The 18,792-nt window shown below is 38.5% G+C and overlaps 2 protein-coding genes across 2 annotated transcripts in view; one reads left to right on the top strand and one right to left on the bottom strand.

Moving 5' to 3' along the window:
* Positions 1–4,065, top strand: part of LOC107688893 (acid-sensing ion channel 4-like) — a 37,988-nt gene extending 33,923 nt beyond the window's left edge. The window contains exons 3-8 of the mRNA XM_016486723.1: positions 98–225; positions 876–1,029; positions 1,313–1,366; positions 3,187–3,340; positions 3,880–3,971; positions 4,058–4,065. Coding sequence (XP_016342209.1) covers positions 98–225; positions 876–1,029; positions 1,313–1,366; positions 3,187–3,340; positions 3,880–3,971; positions 4,058–4,065 — 590 coding nt within the window. The remainder of the gene's footprint in view (positions 1–97; positions 226–875; positions 1,030–1,312; positions 1,367–3,186; positions 3,341–3,879; positions 3,972–4,057) is intronic.
* Positions 4,066–8,140: 4,075 nt separating this feature from the next.
* On the bottom strand, positions 8,141–18,461 carry LOC107688915 (chondroitin sulfate synthase 2-like). The gene is made up of 4 exons (XM_016486741.1): positions 18,060–18,461; positions 14,459–15,026; positions 11,269–11,451; positions 8,141–9,687 (listed from the first exon to the last, which is right to left on the bottom strand). The coding sequence occupies exons 1-4, from the start codon at positions 18,359–18,361 to the stop codon at positions 8,425–8,427; spliced, it is 2,316 nt and encodes a 771-aa protein (XP_016342227.1). The 5' UTR covers positions 18,362–18,461; the 3' UTR covers positions 8,141–8,424.
* Between the last annotated feature and the right edge of the window lie 331 nt (positions 18,462–18,792).

Raw genomic sequence — 18,792 nt, 5'->3', positions numbered from 1 at the left:
TATACTCAGACAGATTTACATCGATTCATCTTCAAAAGTGCAAACAAATAGAACATCTGTCAAATTTTTTTTACCCATACAATCTGTCCATTTTCAGATGAGACGACACTGGAAGCAGGTATTCGGGTTCAGATTCATAGTCAGAATGAACCCCCATACATCCATCAGCTGGGCTTTGGGGTCTCTCCAGGATTCCAGACATTTGTTTCCTGTCAGGAACAGAGGGTAGGTTTAACTGGGGTAAAACCACCAAAAACTTTTAAGGTCTGAATGTAACAGCAAGCTGTTCTAAACTCTTAATTTCCAGATATTTTAAATTAGGAACTAATTTACAAAAAGTCAAAAAGATTTCAGGGCTGACTGGGGTATTTTTTGAGCGGGCTTCTGCAGATCAGCGGAGAACGTCGTCGTCGCTGAAGGAGAAGAAATCTGAGGATCCTGTAGCGAAACACCCGCTTATATAGCCAGATGGCCCTGCCCATTCTGGCGGGCTCTGGCGGGCTTCATCGCCATAGGCTTGTGCGCTGCCAAGCCATTGGTTCGTTTTTAAGTTACTGCACGAACCAATGGCCATGCAGTTACACAACATTATTGAAAAAAGGCTTCAGTTAAGGAAAAAATATACTTTTCCCCATTGCGTCTTAGCAGACGCAGTACAAGTGAAGTATCGATAGGGATATATATACAGTAACTCTTAATTTCCAGATATTTTAAATTAGGAACTAATTTACAAAAAGTCAAAAAGATTTCCGATCTGACTGGGGTATTTTTTAATTGAGACTGCATGTGCTAAGTATTTCACAGCCATAGGGTGCACTCAGGCAGAAAAAGAAGCAGAGACAGACTTTTTCTCTAAATGTCTACTGTTTCTCTAGCTAACATACCTGCCACAGCCGTGGGGCAACTGTCGGGCTTCATCTGAGCCTGTGATCCCAGGATACGACACCTACAGCGTCAGCGCTTGCAGACTGCACTGTGAGAGCACACAGGTGCAGAGAGAGTGCAACTGCAGGATGGTACATATGCCAGGTGCGTGCTGTAGTATGAGTGGGAGAGTTGTCATAAAAACTGTCTATATAAGTAAGAACAAATATGCCGTGTTGGTACTTGTCATGCCACCACACAGCTCATCTGTAAAATTGTTCTTTAAGCTGCTGACAGATTGGCAGCTGCATCACAACATTCCTTGTTTCACTGTCGAGTCAGTGGCTTTCTTAGAAACCTTAATGGAGCAGACTTCTGTAAACAATCTACAAGCTCTCTTACTGATGTGTTGGTTCAATTTTTTTACACATCAAATATCTCTCTACAGGCAATGCTGATATCTGCACACCCAGTAAAATCAAGTGTGTTGACAAGGCTTTAGGTAAGATCATCACAGACGCATCTTAAACACACAATGCTGATTGATCATCTCAAATAATTGTAAAGTTTAAAGGGATAATTCACCCCAAAATTAAAATGTTGTCATTATGTACCCACCTTCATGTTGTTATAAACCTGTAATTTGTATGATTTTCCTTCTTCTGTGGAAGATAGTTTGAAAAACAGTTTTTTTACAAACTTTGAAAGTCAGTGGGGTCCAAATCAACACTGTAACATTTTGACTTTCAATATACATATATATATATATATATATAAACAGCACTGAGACATTTTTCAATATATTTTTCTGTGTACTTCACTACTATCTGTATTTTATTTGAGTTCTGTTAAAATCAAAATACTCAGACTTTTACTCAGTTACATTTACAAGGAAGAAATAATACTTTTTCTTCATTATAAATTCCTGTTGACTTAAAGGTACATAAGTCACATCCTTAAAATGTTTTCCATTTATTTAAAAATAAAAAATGTGTATTTCTTTATCCAAATGTGGCTTTGAAAGACAAGGATGATAACTGATGACTAATGTTAAATTTTTTTCAGTGAACTAGTCCTTTCAGACAGGCTTTGAACTATAGCAATGTGTTTTTATAATAGCCATTGATGTAGATGAAATTGAGTCAAGTGTGAATATGATTTAAGAATAGTATTGATTATTCATCTAAAATCATTATATTCAAATGTCAAACCACTGTAAAAATTTAACAGAAAATCGTCTCAGGTTACTTATGTAACCATGGTTCCCTGAGTAGGGAACGAGACACTGCGTCCTCTAGGGGTCGCTATGGGGAACGCCTCGTCGTGACCCGTGTCTGAAGCATACATTGAAAAAACACCAACTCGTTGGCCGGCGACAGCCATGACGTCACTACCGGTGCGACTATAGTATAAATAGGCGCCGGGAGCACACATCATTAACTTCTTCATCTGAAGCTTGCGTCCGCAGCATGGCAAGAAACCTAGAGGACGCAGTGTCTCATTCCCTACTCAGGGAACCATGGTTACATAAGTAACCTGAGACGTTCCCTTTCATGGGAACTTCGAACTGCGTCCTCTAGGGGTCGCTATGGGGAACGGTATACCCACGCCACCATGCTGAGGGGAGTGCATGCCAGAACCATGGCGAGCACTAAGTACCAACTCTACCATATTGCTATGGGAGTTGCCCCTGGGACGTTAGACGGCTGTCAGTGACGTTATTCCCAATGGCCAAAGGCCTAGGCTACATACCCCCGAGGCATTCCCCATAGTGACCCCTAGAGGACGCAGTTCGAAGTTCCCATGAAAGGGAAATATAGTGACTTGTTTCAGGATATTGATTTTAGTTTAACACCTGCTGTGAGTTTTACATACAGTTGTCAGAACAATAAGAAAATAATGATTTTTGACATTTCTTCATGGAGTTTGATGGAGCTTTTTTTCATAAAAATACTAAAATTGAAAAAGAAAAATCTGTATGTTGTTTCTCAATTTAAACTCAATTTAAAGATAAGAAAATTGTTTATTTTTTAACTTTTGAATACTGAATTAACTGAGTACAATTTTTGACATAGCATCTGTACTTTTCACACCCCTGGTAAATAATGAATAATCAGTCAATAATAATGATATTTAAACAGTGATTATGCACAACTCTGTTGATTTGAAGTAACTGAGGTTTTAAAAAACCCCTATTGTATTTTAAACTATTGAACAACACTGAGAGCTTGATTATTGATGATAACAACAACACCATTTATTGCAGTTCCTGTCCTCAGCAAATATAATTCATCAATATTTCCTTTTACACTTCTTTTGCAGCTTTACTCCAGAAGAGCACAGGTGACTCATGCCCCTGCGAGACACCCTGTAAGTTGACTCGGTATGGAAAAGAGCTCTCTATGGTTAAAATCCCCAGCAGGGGCTCTGCTCGCTACCTTTCTCGCAAATACCAGAAATCGGAGGAATACATCAGGTAAGTCTAATGCATAAACGGCCACACATACACACAGTCTCATGGGGTAGTTTTCATTCTGCTGCTGAACATATTTGAACATTATAGTTTATACCCTCAGACAGACCAGAGAGGAAACAAACCCTGCAGTTTTTCCATCGGAAGCTAAATGTGCTTCTGCAAGGATACCTGCACAGCATTTTTTATTTATTATTTATTTATTTATTTTTGCAAAACATGCTTCTCTCACAAATTCTATCAGCCTTTTCTAATAACTATAGCAGGATTTCTATTGTCCAAACTGAGGCTCGTTTCTGTCAGTTATATAATGGGATGAAAAATGTAATTGTGGTCTTCCATTCATTGGCTCAATAATAGAAAAAAACTATTTTAATAGACTGCTCTATAATGACATTCTGTGGTTTCTACTAATTATTATTTTTTAACCATTTTTGGTGCTAATCCTTTTCTTTCCTTAATACAAAAAATAATGGGCTCATTTCCATACTGTTATTCCCTGCAGGGAATTAAACATTTTTATTAAACTTTTCATTGTGCAGAGACAACTTTCTCATCTTGGATATTTTCTTTGAGGCCCTTAACTATGAGACAATAGAACAGAAGAAAGCGTATGACATCGCTGGTCTGTTAGGTAGGTTTACAATCCCCACACACTATAAACATCTGTACTGCAACTGTTATGGTCATCAGAAGTGTGACATGTCTACCTTCTCAAAGAGTATTAAAGGGATAGTTCACCCAGAAATTAAAATTGTGTCATTTTAATTCACTTTGATTCACTTTGATTAACAACAGAGAAGAGGCTTTTCACACTATTGTCTCATGTTTTTGTTCAAACAATGAAAGTCAAAAGGGTCCAGTGTTGTTAAAGGGATAGTTTACCTCCAGTTCCTGTTCCCCATTGACTTGCATAATGTTTTCTTTTTCCATACTATATGGAAGTCAATGGGGACCAGCAACTGAAGGTGAACTATCCCTTTAACATTCAGAAAGAAATTCATACTGGTTAAGAATGTATAGGTTGCACTTGGAGACAAGAGGTCCAATAAATGCCACATGTCCAACATTTTGTGCAGCATTGTACAGACGTTGAAGCCCCTTTTTTTTTTGCTAATTTTATCTTCATAAAACTATACATTGGGTTATAGTTTTGTCATCTTGACATGATATTTTGGGCCATAATTTTCATCACATGTATTAGGAGTGAAAACATTTGGCATTTTTTAATGGATGTCATAGGAGGACTAGCTTCAATATGCTGAGTTCAGTACGCTGTTCATATTATTGAACTGATGATAAATATAATAAAATACATTTAAATCTGAGCTGTGATTTTGATAATCTCGTTTATTTCTGATTCTGTGCTGTTTTGGCTAATAGAAGTTCTTAATAGCCGGTAACTTAAAGGGTTAGTTCACCCAAAAATGAAAATTCTTTCATTAATTACTCCCCCTCTTGCCGTAAGACCTTCATCTTTCAAGATGTTCATCTTCGGAACACAAATTAAGATATTTTTGATGAAACCCAAGAGCTTTCTGGTCCTCCATAGACAGCAACGCAACTGAAATGTTCAAGGCCCAGAAAGGTAGTAAAATAGTCCATGTGACATCAGTGGTTCAACCGTAATTTTATGAAGCTACGAGATCAGAGAAAAGAACATGCATACGTCGTCATACTCTTGTGAACATGCATCGAAGACTAACACGGACGAGAAGAAATTGTTGAATAAAGTCATTAGGGCCGGCCGAGCACCGATGGTGCGAGGAACCTATTGGAATTGCTGTTTCTTCTTCTTCTTCTCCAAAATGAATCGCATTTTTGAGGATCTAAACATGCTTGAAAATTCATGAAACTTTGCACATGCGTCAGAAGTGGCGAAAATTTACATCTCTTTGCACACACCCCAGAAGTCGTGAAAATGTATGTCTGATAGAGGTTTTAGAAGTGGGTGTGGCAAAATGGCTCGATAGCCCCACCTGTACACATTCAATGAAGTGCACCTCGAGCTATGTTTCACATACATGTACGAAATTCGGTAGACACATGTAACACACCAATACCTACAAAAAGTCCCCTGGTATGAAGTCCGAAACCCAACAGGAAGTCTGATATTTTTAATTTTCTCTGCAGGTTTTGTGCCGCTTTTGCCATTTTCAGGCATTGTATTTAAACGAACTCCACCTAGAGATTTAAACAAATCAACACCAAATTTGGTCAGTGTAATCTAAAGCCCTTTGTGGTGTTACATTGCGAAGATATTGAGTTTTTGTTGAAGGGCGTATCCGTGGCGGCCTGACAAATTTCGATGTTTCGCAATAGAATTCAGGCAGACAATGTTCGATCTGCCCCAAACTTCACATGTTTGACTAGAGTCCTGTCCTGAACCCATGTCAATGCCCATATTCAGTTATAGTCATATCGCCACCTGTAATGTTAAATTGCAAAGATCTTGAGTTTTCGTTAAAGGGTGTTGTCCTTGGCGGCCTGACAAAGTTCGATGTTTCGCCATGGGAATAGAATTTGTTGTAACTCAGCCATACAAGGTCCGATCTGCCCCAAACTTCACACGTTTGAAAAAGTTGTGGCCTGAACACATCTAAAAGCCAATATTATGTGATAATAATAGCGCCACCTGTTGGCAACAGGAAATTATTTGTTTTACACTAACGTAAAAATACATCTACAATCTGCACTAGACTTCACATGTTTGGTAAGAGTCCTGGTTTGAAGACATCTAAAGTCCAAAATACAGTTATTATCATAGCGCCACCTGTTGGCAACAGGATATGTCATGTTTTACTCAAACACACCATGTTCAATCTGCACCAAACTTCATATGTTTGATCAAAGTCCTAGCTTGAAGACATCTACATGCCAATATCCAGTTATAGTCATAGCGCCACCAGCTGGCAGCAGGAAGTTTGGCACATATAAATGACTGACATATTCCTCCTATATGTACCACTTTAAATGCATATTGCCCACTGTTTGCAGTTTCCCTAAAACCACAGGTTGGCGGTGAGCCTGGGTGCGAGGGCCCTTTCAACGCTGCTAGCAGCTTTAATTATTTTTGTTTTCTTTGTGGACAAAAAGTATTCTTGTAGCTTCATAACACTACGGTTGAACCACTGATGTCACATGGACTATTTTTAACGATGTCCTTAAGGCCTTTCTGGGCCTTGAATGTTTTAGTTGTGTTGCTGTCTGTTGGTTGCATAGCTGAGAAGCATTTCACTGTGAAGGAGCAGATTTTAAAGGCACAGATTTTTACATGGACAATATAGTTAGGTTGTCCCAGACAGCCACAGCTCACGGGAAAAGGAAGTGTGGGTGGAATACTGGAATGTATTTCTAACATGGGTGGATTCAGAAAAATGGAATAATGCAAAATACATTGTGGAAATAGCTTTATACATTCGCCCTTTCTGAACTGTCCAGTATTGTTGTAAACATACTTTATCATCTCTTCCCTCAGACACAATAAAAATGCAAAGCAAATCCTTTCACTACAATTACTGGGAAAAAAAAAACAATCTATTCACATTCTCTTTCCCAACTCCATCACTAGCCCCAAGTATACTTTGTTTTTACGCGAATGCTAGTGTATTCATTTTTTCCCCTAAAACAGTTAAGCAACAATACTTCATGGATTCAGTTCAGAGTTTAAATATAATGGATGGATTACAATGGATACATTTTTAGAATTGGCTGTGGGCAGAGTTTGAGCTGTACTGGTTTGGGGGGAGGGAAACATGCTATGCATACAGTGTGCGTAACATAAATTTCATCATAGATGTCCCAACATTACAAACCTTCATTTGAAGTAAAAGGTATTTGAAAATCAGACAAAAATATACACACATATAACACATATATAGCGGCTTTAGTGAGGGAATGAACTACAATCCCATGAAGCATTATGAATGACATGAATTAAAAAATATATCAGTATTCATTAAATATTGTTGTTTAATTCAATAGAAACAATATATTTTAAGTATATTATATATATATATATATATATATATATATATATATATATATGCACGAATATTTAAGTTTTATGAGCATGTAGAGAGAGATGTCAGATTCTCTGATTGGTGGACCTTTCTATAATATAAAAACAATATATTAAATATATAATATATATATATATATATATATATATATATATATATATATATGCACGAATATTTAAGTTTTATGAGCATGTAGAGAGAGATGTCAGATTCTCTGATTGGTGGACCTTTCTATACAGCATCATGGGTAATGTAGTTTTCAGCACAAATTCCGCCGATTCCACTTGATTATTTTTAAAACGAGTTCAAATTTGAACAGATGTTTTTATAAAGGTTTAAAAGTTATCGTCAAAATCTATTTCCCCATGGAGACTTTTTACTTACAGAACTTGGCTGTTACACGCTAGAATCTGCATACTGTATGTACGCTGGCAGATAGTTTTAACCACGTTAACTCTGTACGCTTAGGCTGCAGATGCGTCTTGAATTTTTTGCATTATTAGTTTGTTCACAAGGTGGCAACACTGGCCTGGGCCATTTGTTTCACAGTCAAAAAAAGGTTAAGACACAGTGTTGCCAAGCCCGTGGTTTTCCCGTGGAATTGGGCTACTTTAACACTGTTGTTGCGGGTTGTTTTTCATGTCCGTGGGTTGAAGCGACCCCAATTACGTGATATTTAGCCCCCGGAATGCGAATTTTATTTAAAAAATGTGTATTTTATGATGGAATGAGGAATACAAAAACAATAGAAATTCATCCTAATGAGGCAGCAACATGAAACGTGCCGCAATACAAAATTCAAAAATTACTCAGAAAAGCACAGTGAAAGAATTGTTTTGTAGTGCATTAACAGTTGTGAGTCAAGTGCTCACGAAAAAGATGTCTCTAGACATTTCTTGTTAAATGTCTCAGAATGTTCCTTTCAGAACATTTCTCTGTGGTTTCAGTAAGATAATCAAATAGCTTTTACTAGAGAACTGGTTGACAGATGTTAAAATGGACAAGGAGTGCTGCTAGCAGTCAGCCAGTCTACAGTTACCCCCCTCTTGCTTCTTTGGAAGCTCCTCAGGTGTTGTTACCTGGCTCTTGTTCAAATATCAGCATGGCGAGCTGGGAACGTGACCCCTGGCTCTCCAGATTGCTCTGAAGACAGCGGTAAAACACGTCCTCACTTAGCCGAGGATCGCAGGTCCGGTTGCGGTACGCCTGCCGCAAGGCAGGCTCAACAGCACGGAACACATGCAGCCCCGAATACTGCACAAACACGTCATAAAGATCCAGGCTCTCCAGCAGCTCCTCATTCTCCTGCAAATCCCCAGACATCTGTGTGCGCGAGGACATGTAGTCAGAGTTGTAGAAACACCCCTCTTCGAAGGTGTATTGGTCAAAGTGACCCACTTCCCTGACCAGGTCTGGTGAGGCAGGAGGAACCTTGTCTGGATAAGCCACACCGGGGTCAAATTCTTGGAAATGGATGGGAAAGAATGCCTGCCAGCCGCTGATGGCATTCATACGACAGCGATTCAAGAACTCTGAGTTGAGCATAGTGTCAACGGTGACCAGGAGGAAGAGTGTTTCCACCGGGTGCTTCCTAGATACAATATCCAGGATCAGCAGGAGACCCGGACTTTCTGTCTTTATGCTGATCCAAGACACCTTCACGCTGGGATATCTGTGCTCGATGGAAGTGATCTTAGCCTTGACCTCTGAAAAGACGTCATTTGTACTCACTTTTTGGGCCTCGGTGGGTTCGTAGGTGAACAGGAAGTTAAGAACTGCATTCTCACCGGTCTCGAACAAGTTGGAGGAACAGTGATCCAAGAAGCGCAGCGCTGCATGGGAGTCATAACTGGTGAGGGGCAGGAGGACATGGACTCGTGTAGCCTCGGTGACATAAGGCATGGGGATAATCTCTACTTGACTAAGGGGTCGCACAAGGTGTACACGGAGTGTGATAGATTTCTGGTGACCAGACTCAGTCGTGGCCTGGAACTGCAGGTCCAAGGTGTACTCCATCCCTCGTGTACGGTCCAAGCGCCTGTAACCGTTCACCAGCCGTGGAGCGCTCAGCTGTACAAAAGGGTTGTATTTTTTGTTGAGCTCTTCAACAGCGACCTTGATGACGTCAGTCACGTCATCACGATCAGCACCATTGAGCTGGCATTTAGGAGCACCGTCCACACAGGAGAAAAAGTTATCTTCGGTAAAGTAGTCCCAACGCAGTACCTCAAAGCGGCTCTTGGGTTCAAAGGGAGGTGTGATGCCGATGGGCCACAATGCACTCTTGTTTCCATCCACTGCTAATTCACTGACATTCTTTATCTCAGACTAAGTGTGAAAAGCAAGATTCATGAAAAGCTGACAAAATCCATAAAAACAAACACGACACTGTATCTTTAGGAGAAAAGGCTTGTCACTGGGACAGTACACCTTCATGCCTTTCAATGATCTTAAAATGTGCATTTTAGTTTGGTAAGTATATTAAGGTGTAGTATAGTAACCTTTAGATCAGTGGTTTTCAACCAGAGGGCCTCAGCAAACTTTCAAGGGGGTTCAAGATAACAAAACAACTCAAATATTAAGTAATATAATTCTTCTTCTTTATAAATGTTTTATTTTCTTTAGAGAACACCATGGTTTTAGAAAACCTGAATATATTGAGGGAAATTTTAAAAGTGTGATTTCTAGACCTCAAAAGGTCATGTAAAGATTATAATCTTAAAATGTTATCATGTTATCACATTTGTCTAGTTATGCTTAGTTCTAAAATATTTAGTAATTTTTTTTTTTAATTCAATGAACCCTTGCTTATCCAGTAAATAACAAAAGTCATGGGGCCTTTGTATGGAGTTACTTTTGTCTTTTTTATTCAGTCAATAATACTGTGTTTGAGAGCAAAACTAATTATATTGTAATTAAAAAAAATAAAATTACAAATAAAAAGTCTTGTTAAGACTAAAGTAATTGATAAAACTCTTTGGATTGTATATTCTCTTTCCTTTATGCAGTTCCCACACTTTTCATTACACACCACCACATTTTGCTCTCTGTTCTGCTGTCATTTTTGCGGGTCTAAAATCTGTTGAAAAGTTTTGCTTGTGAGTGAAACAGCATCTCAGTGGGCAGTAACTATGCACCAGAATGAAAGACCTGTTTCTATTGATCACTCTCCTTTGTGCACTAATTTGGCCACACCCACTGCACGGTCCCGAACAGAGACAGAGGTTGTGGCGTGAAGAACAACACGTCATTGTCTAATGTCATGATCATGACCTTCTTTAGAACACACTTAAATGCCAGTTTCAAAACTTTTCAACTCGGAAGCAAAACTTTTCAACTCACAAATAAAGATTTTAGACTCACAAAAAATTACAGCAGAACAGGAAGCAAAATATATGGCTGCATAATGAAAAGTGTGGGAACTACATAAAGGAAAGAGAGCGTTTGTTTGCAATGCAAAGGGTTTTGTTATCAATTACTTTATTTTTGTAATTAAAAAAAAATTCTCAGCAAGAATGTTTTTTAATTACAATATAATTAATTTTGCTCTCAAACACAATATGTTTGATTGAATGAAAAAAAGACACAAAAGTAACTCCATACATTTTAGTATTGTTGTGAAAATTGTAGGGCGTTTGAGTCAAAAAAGAATAGAACCACTGCTTTATGGTGGGTTTTGGTGATAAGGTAGAAAGATGCACCTGTGAGGGTACTGCCCCAGTGACAAGCTAAAGGTAATGTAGCATGCATTCAAAAAGTATGAATTTAGAAAAAGTACAGAGGCTGGTTTTGATGGCTTTTGTATAAGCAACATTAAAGAAATGTCATGCATGATGTACAAAACAAAGAGCTAAAAAAGCAGTGCTAAAGTAAGATACATTGTTGTTGTAGAGAAGCTGAAAATCTAACCTGTAGTTTTTCAATCTCTTCATAGGTCTTCTGCAGTTCTATTTCTGTGAAATGTTTGTGCAGACGATACATAAGTTCTGCACTGGTCACAGGCTGAACAGTGAGAGCATTCTGGAATCCATCATTCCCCATTCTGGAAAGGTCCATATTGTTTTCCATTGTAAAATAATTATAATTCAGGGCCTGAGGTAAAGCAAGATTAATATTAGATCAGAATATATTATTTTACATAAATATATTTATATGTATTGTGTTTTTCACATGCCTCAACATTTGGCACTGTAACAAGAATGTGATGATAGTTTCATAGACAGCACCTCAAGGTTAATTCTGGTCAGCTCTAGTCAGCAGACCTTTGCAATTTGCAGTAATGCTGTTTAATGTCTTGTTGTAACCATGCTAATTAACTGCACAAATCGCAGCAGGTCTGCAGCTGGCCTGCCGAGAACAGGAAGTAATTTACTTTGTGGCTCAGCAGCAAAGTTCTTACTGAACTTTTTTTTTATGACATCATGTAATGTCATTTTTTAATTAGTCTGAATCTACAATGATTTTGCATTAACTTACAATTTATTTAGGTTTTCTTGAAATAAAAATAGCTATTGAAACAATGTTTAAAAAGTTGAAAAAAAACAACAACAACTTTGTATCATTTCCGACTGCATTTACAGTAGAACTAAAGCACATAGTCATATTTTTGTGTCCCAGTAACATGAATCCTCTGTCAATGGGTTACAGATGTATTTTGTATGAGACATGTGGTTCAGAGTACCTACACTACCATTCAAAAGTATGGGGCCAGAACGATTTTTTTATGTTTTTGAAAGAAGCCTCTTATGCTCACCAAGTCTGTTTTTATTTGATCATAAAAACAGTAAAACAGTAATGCTGTTAGATATTATTCCAATTTAAAATAACTGTTTTAAATAAATTAATTGAAATATTTTAAAATATAATTTATTCCTGTGACAGCAAAGCTAAATTTTCAGCAGCCATTAATTCAATTTTCAGTGTCTCATGATTCTTCTGAAATCATTATAATATGCTGATTTATTGCATTTGTTATTATTATCAATGCTGAAAACAGCTGTGCTGCAAAGTGATACATTTTTTAAAGATTTTTGATAAATAGAAAATTGAAACAACATCATTTATTTAAACTATAGCAGCATTTATTTACAAATATAGTCATTTCCAACATTCTTAATGTCAGTTTTGATATATTTCATGCATCCTTGCTGTATAAATGCATTCATTTCTTAAAGGGGTCATATGATGCGATTTCAATTTTTCCTTTCTATAGAGGAGAAACAATAATGTACAGTATGTGGAAAATAATGTGCTTTTTGAACCTTAAACCGCATAAACACATTTCATTACACCAAATACACAAAATAATGTTCTTTTTAGCAGCATCATATGACCCCTTTAAAAAAAAAAATTACTGACCCCAAACTTTTCAACGGTCATGCAAATTTGCAGTGTAAGTCATGCAGAAAACCTGAATCAAATCAGATCAGCCTATTAAGAGTGCAAAGGTGTTCCATCACCTCTATGCCAAAGCACTTAAATAAGACACCAGCCATCACTCATGTTTAATCCCATTTAACACATCAACTCACAAACTATAGCTTATTACACTTACACCATTTGACCAAGCACATGTACTATTCTATACTGTCTCTGGTGTGTATTACGTGCAATACATGTTTTGAACATATGCAGAACATTTTCACATGACTGTGAGCTTGTTTGAGTATATCAATGTACCTGCCTCAGAATTTTCAAAATACTGTGAGCTATTGATTATTTGGCCTCCCTGTTGCATTGAGCCCCTCAATATATAACAGCACACCTTCTCAATAAAGCACGGACCCTTGGGTAATGTGGTTTCCTGTAGAAACTAGAGACCCTAGGTGAAAAATGTAGTCATTTGTGACCAGCATAAACATTGCCAACTAAGGGAAACCAGCTACATGAAAAGTCCACTTTATCAACACAGGCCTGTTTTTAGAGTTTGCCAGGATGATCTGTACATAGTTCAGGCTCTGAGCCCCCCAATCCTCCCTCCTTTCAGCTTATTTCGGCACACAGCTCTCTCAGCCACATTTGCCCTGGGATAGATACTATTTTAGCTTGTGCCTAATTTGAATCTCATGATATGAGAAATGTAACTGCCTTGGTGATTACAGGGAATAAGCAGATGCAGAACTGATCCTGGTAAAAATCTGTGTTGTGATTTAGTGCATTTCTTTATGAATGACAAACAAGAATGAACAAAACAGAAAAAAGTTACAGGAATAGTTCACCCAAAAAATATTATGTATTATGTGGAATTTAATTTCCATCCATGCATTTTCCAAAACTGCTTGTCCTATGCTGGAGCCTATCCCAGTGTCTCGGATTTAGTTTCAATATAGTTAAAGGAATAATCAACAACAACAACAAAAAAAATGCAGAAAATTCACTCACCCTCAGGCTATCTAAGATGTAGTTGAGATTGTTTCTTCATAAGAACAGATTTGAGAGTTCAAACAGCTGATAAAAACATCACAATAATCCACGAAAAATCCACATAACAACAGGCGATGGAAGCATTATTATGGATTATGGATGCTATTATGGTATTTTGGCCAGAAGCAACAGTTTAAAGTTAAAATCGCTTGATGGATATTTCTTACAAACACTCAGCTTTTCACTTCACAAGACATTAATTGATGGACTGGAGTTGTGAGAATAATTGTGGATTATTGTGATGTTTTTAGCAGCTGACGGCACCCATTCACTGCAGAGGATCCATTACTGTGATGTAATGCTAAGTTTCAACAAATCTGTTCCAATGAAGAAACAAACTCATCTATGTCTTGGATGGCCGGAGGGTCAGTAATTTTTCAGCGAATTTTCATTTTTGGGTTAGCTATTTCAATAAAATTGAATTGAAAATGATTGTTTTGCTCTGGATTGTTTTCAAGACTGGATTTAAAGGGGTAGTTCAACCAAAAATGTAAATTATATTATCATTTACTCACCCTTATGTTATGTATGTCTAACATACAGTATCTGCCTTTGTGTTCCACAAAAGCATGAGGATGAGTAAATGATGACAGAATTTTCTATTCTAAATGCTCATGAAAATATTGCATAGATGTCATAACCCAAATTCGAGTCCCAGTTAATCATTACCTCTTACCTCATATTCTTCCACACAGCTCATGCCAGCATAATCAATGATACAGCGACCAAGCCACTCATCAGGTCTGATGCTTACAATGTCAGTCCTGCACTGCTCCAAGAAAGGCTGGAGCTTCAGAAGTAGAGCACGGGATAGTAGAAATCCTGGTCCACTGTGACAGTACCTCCCCTGGGTTTCACCTCCAATGAACTCCCCAGGGTGGCCCATGTAAAGCTGAAGATCCATGCTCAGGTGGCTTACTAAGGTCTTCAGCCTTTCCGGCTGGGTGTAGGTATCATCCTGGACGAAGAAGAACCAATCATAATCAGCAATGTGATGCTCTAGAAGATATCGGACAGATTGAAACATGTTTGGAACTGGACGCTCGTCACCATGGGCCACCACAAACATTCCATTAGGTAGTTTACGATTGCGAGTGCCTGTAAAGAAGATGAGCCGGCCATCCAGGTGGTGGTTAAGGGTCCGGTTGATGGCCACAGCTAAAGTGCTTATGGTGGTTTTGGAGGTAAATACAGAGACAAAGAGACGTTCACGAATTCCAAGCTCTGTGCTGGCATACTTGGCTCTGGAGAGAGAAAGATTGAGGATAAAATAATAACATGAAGAGTAAAAAAATCACAGCAGAGTTGCATTAGGAAGTCACAAGCACAGCTGGGTTTGATGTGTCAGTTGGTTAAATAAACCAACCCAACCATTTATAACATACCACACACAGAAGTCCAAAATAGGCAGCAGTTGTGTCATTATTTACCCATATCATTTAAAACTGTCATTTTTTCCCATGAAATCCAAAATCATTTTCATGCAGTTCTTTCCATATGACAGCACGTAGTGATAGGACAAACCAAAATCTGAAACCATATGACATAGCCCTAGTGAAAAAATATATATACTAAAATGTATTTAAAATACATATATTTCATGCTATGTATACTACAAATACATTTACATATTTATGTACTTAATAAAAATACCCTTCAGTTACTAAGTGATGTTTATAAACAAATTTCGGGAGGAGCACGCACAGATAATTAACACGGCCAGTTCATCATTAGTGATTACACCATTTATCCAATCAGCGCAAGAGAAAACTCCTATAAATAACCAAGTACGTCCTACCTTCATTATCTCTCAACTTTCAGCATCCCTCCGCCACCCCGACCCTTCGGCATAGTTTCTACCCCAGCATGGGGAGAAGCACTCGGGGGGAGCGCTTTTGGGCCGGGCTGGACACCGAGCTCGGACCCCTCTCCCCGGACAGGGGGAGGGTGCCCTGGGCTTGGGAGTCTTGCCGAGCTCGGAGCTCTCTCCCTGGGCAGCACGCCAAATACGCATAACCTTTATTTAATTATATGTAAGTATGAACTATATATATATTTGATTGTGCTAAGGTGGAACTATAGCAAGTATACGTTGCGTACACTTTAAATATTTTTCATTTAAAGGGGTCATATGATGCGATTTCACTTTTTCCTTTCTCTTTGGAGTGTTACAAGCTCTTGGTGCATAAAGAAGATCTGTAAAGTTGCAAAGACTAAAGTCTCAAATCCAAAGAGATATTCTTTATAAAAGTTAAGAGTCAGCCACACCTACTTAAAACGGCTCGTTCTAACACGCCCACACATATATACCTACGTCACTATCTGGGAAGGCATAAATCCCCCCAAATAAATGTCCACGCAAAGAAGGCGTAACTTTTATTCTCGCTGTAGTATTGTTGCCTCCGCCGCCATGTCGTGAAGGCACTGTGTGTTTCCTTGACATCTTCACGCAAAGAAAGAAGGCGTGACTTTTATTCTCGCTGTAGTATTGTTGCTGCCGCCGCCACCATGTCGTGAAGGCGCTGTGTGCTTCGTTGTGAAAGCGAAACTACTTTGTTTGGCCTTCCAAAAGAGGACGATATCGCTTCGTCATGCCTGGAGCTGATCCGTGCTGGTCGCTGACGAAATACTTCAACTTCGCGCTGTGGATCGCCGGATCGGCTTTCACTGTGGGCAAAGCGGAGTCCAGCCCGGGGTCGTCACATGTGGTTGCGCCGCAGGCATCACAATATGGTAAGGGGTGTAACATTTACGTCACACGCTTGAGGAATTCGGCCAATCACAATGCACTGGATAGCTGGCCAATCAGAGCACACCTCGCTTTTTCAGACCGATGAGCTTTGTAAAAATCGACGCGTTTCAGAAAGGCGGGGCATAGAGGAGAAACAATAATGTACAGTATATGGAAAATAATGTGTTTTTTGAACCTTAAACCGCATAAACACATTTCATTACACCAAATACACAAAATGATGTTCTTTTTAGCAGCATCATATGACCCTTTTAAAGACCGATATTATTCAAAGATAATACAATCCTCATCATTAGTGACATTAAAACACATTTCAGGCTTCATATTAAGAAATGTGCATTGTGCACAAGTAGTACTCCATAAAAAGTTGAATTATAATTTTTATATTAGTGCGTCTCAAGTGATATGTCAGTAAATATGTTAACAGATTTGAACTATACTTAGTATATAGTATTTTAAATATATTACTTTTTTTTACTAGGGAGTAGCTTTGTGTGAAGAAAATTTAGGCCAAAGTTATTCAATGAAAATGATCTGCCACTCTCAAATCTCATTCTCTTTTCCACACATTTGATTTGCCATTTTGTGTTCAGTTGAGACACACATGAGTAAATGAATATTTTTTGGCATCCATGACCCTCAGTGTGAAACTAAACTAGATTTCAGAACTTCAGCAGAGGAGAAGATTAGTTAATGATTTCACAATTTAATTTTCTTGAAAATTTTTGCTTGAAAACCATGAAGCTTGAACAGCTTTACTCACTATGCACCACTCTTCAAAAAGTACTGCATAAAGGTTCTTCCAAATTTCTTTTGTTTCACAATAACAACAACAGGGTTAATGTTGAAATATTAAGTTTAAAAATGTGCTTAGATTATGTGTTACCAAATTGATTGTTTACTTTATATTTATTTTTTTCTTATTCTAAATCTTTGACATATTGCCAAAATATTTGACAGGCAGCTAGGTGTTTATTCCACACAGAAAGTTTTTTTTTCTGGCTTCTGAAACTGCAGAGGTCACTCTGTTTTTTTTTAGCAGAAACTATAGTTACTATATTAAACTTTTAAATATATATATATATATATATATATATATATATATATATTTGTTTTGTTTCTGCATGCCTTTAAGGACGCTGCTGATTTGTTGATGCTCTCATTGTAGTTCAGATTACTAAACCTAAGGTGTCCTGATGACATCATTAGGCGTATCAGCTTCTAGAGGCCAAGGGGCCTTTAGATCAGAGCCTTTGCTCTTTAAATAGCAATCGCCCTACTAAAATGTTCCCTCTTTTGTGCATAAAAGACAAACCATGTAACTTTAGTTTAGCTGCAGTCATCTTGCAGAAAAGCACAAACAAAATAAATCAGCTTGAGATGTTGTTTTTATTATCATTACTTTTTTTTTACTTTTTTTGTGCAAACTACTCACAACCGTTCATGCGCGCTTTAAATACACCCGAGAGACGTCAGTCAGAATGCGCTCTATAGAATCACTGGTGGAGCGCCATGCTACACCTACCTGAAAACTTTCTTTGGAGGACCTTCCAGGGCAGGCTTGTTATAAGGTACTATTCTGGGCTCAAAGTCCTCTTCGACATTTCCATTGTCAGTTGTGCCAGTGGATATCGAACTAGGCTTACGGGCCCCTTTCGAGCCCCCAGGCTGCCCTATGAGCATCTCGTCGGCGGCTCCCATCCAGTCAGAGTCGCAGGACTCATCCACCCAGGTGACGCTGAGGAGACTCAGAGTGAATCCCAGAGAGATGCCCACAATAATCGGCCCGGTCGGCCTGATGAGAGACACTAACATTGCAATTCTCATGCTTTCAGTCGCTCCTCAGCACAATGGGGAGATGCTTTTAGCAGAACGCGGCTGAGGGACAGACGAGACTGTCTCCGTTGCCTTCTGACGTGTCATCGTTCCGGACTCCGCCCTTTACTAACCAGACGTCAGTCAATGCAAATTCTAAACGCTGATTACTGCCATTCGACAGAGGCATGGATGGAGGAGGTGCCATGTGCGAAACCGCAACAAACCTATCATTAACTCCAGCTATAATTTAGGGGTAAACGCGAATTTGGTCGTTTGCCCTAGGATATTGCGAGGAAACCGCGTTTGACCTGGAAAGTTTATGATCTTTCTTTGTCTCACTAGAGGGCGACCATTCTGTTTGAGACTATGAATGTAATCCTACATGTGGACGCGTTAGGCAAGGGCACACACACACACAAACACACACACACACACACACA

The sequence above is a fragment of the Sinocyclocheilus anshuiensis genome, unplaced genomic scaffold (assembly GCF_001515605.1).
Source record: "Sinocyclocheilus anshuiensis isolate Anshui unplaced genomic scaffold, SAMN03320099.WGS_v1.1 scaffold101, whole genome shotgun sequence".
Classification (NCBI taxonomy): Eukaryota; Metazoa; Chordata; class Actinopteri; order Cypriniformes; family Cyprinidae; genus Sinocyclocheilus; species Sinocyclocheilus anshuiensis.
The sequence above is the reverse complement of the archived record's forward strand: the minus strand, read 5'-3'. Positions and strand labels throughout refer to the sequence as shown.

What these genes read in the sequence shown, in the direction of transcription:
- LOC107688915 (XM_016486741.1), bottom strand. Translation starts at nt 18,361, where the DNA reads ATGAGAATTGCAATGTTAGTGTCTCTCATCAGGCCGACCGGGCCGATT. An exon ending in GCTGTGTGGAAGAATATGAG is followed by an intron (nt 11,452 to 14,458) that starts GTAAGAGGTAAT and finishes GCTTTACCTCAG; the next exon opens with GCCCTGAATTATAATTATTT. An exon ending in AAGAGATTGAAAAACTACAG is followed by an intron (nt 9,688 to 11,268) that starts GTTAGATTTTCA and finishes TTTCACACTTAG; the next exon opens with TCTGAGATAAAGAATGTCAG.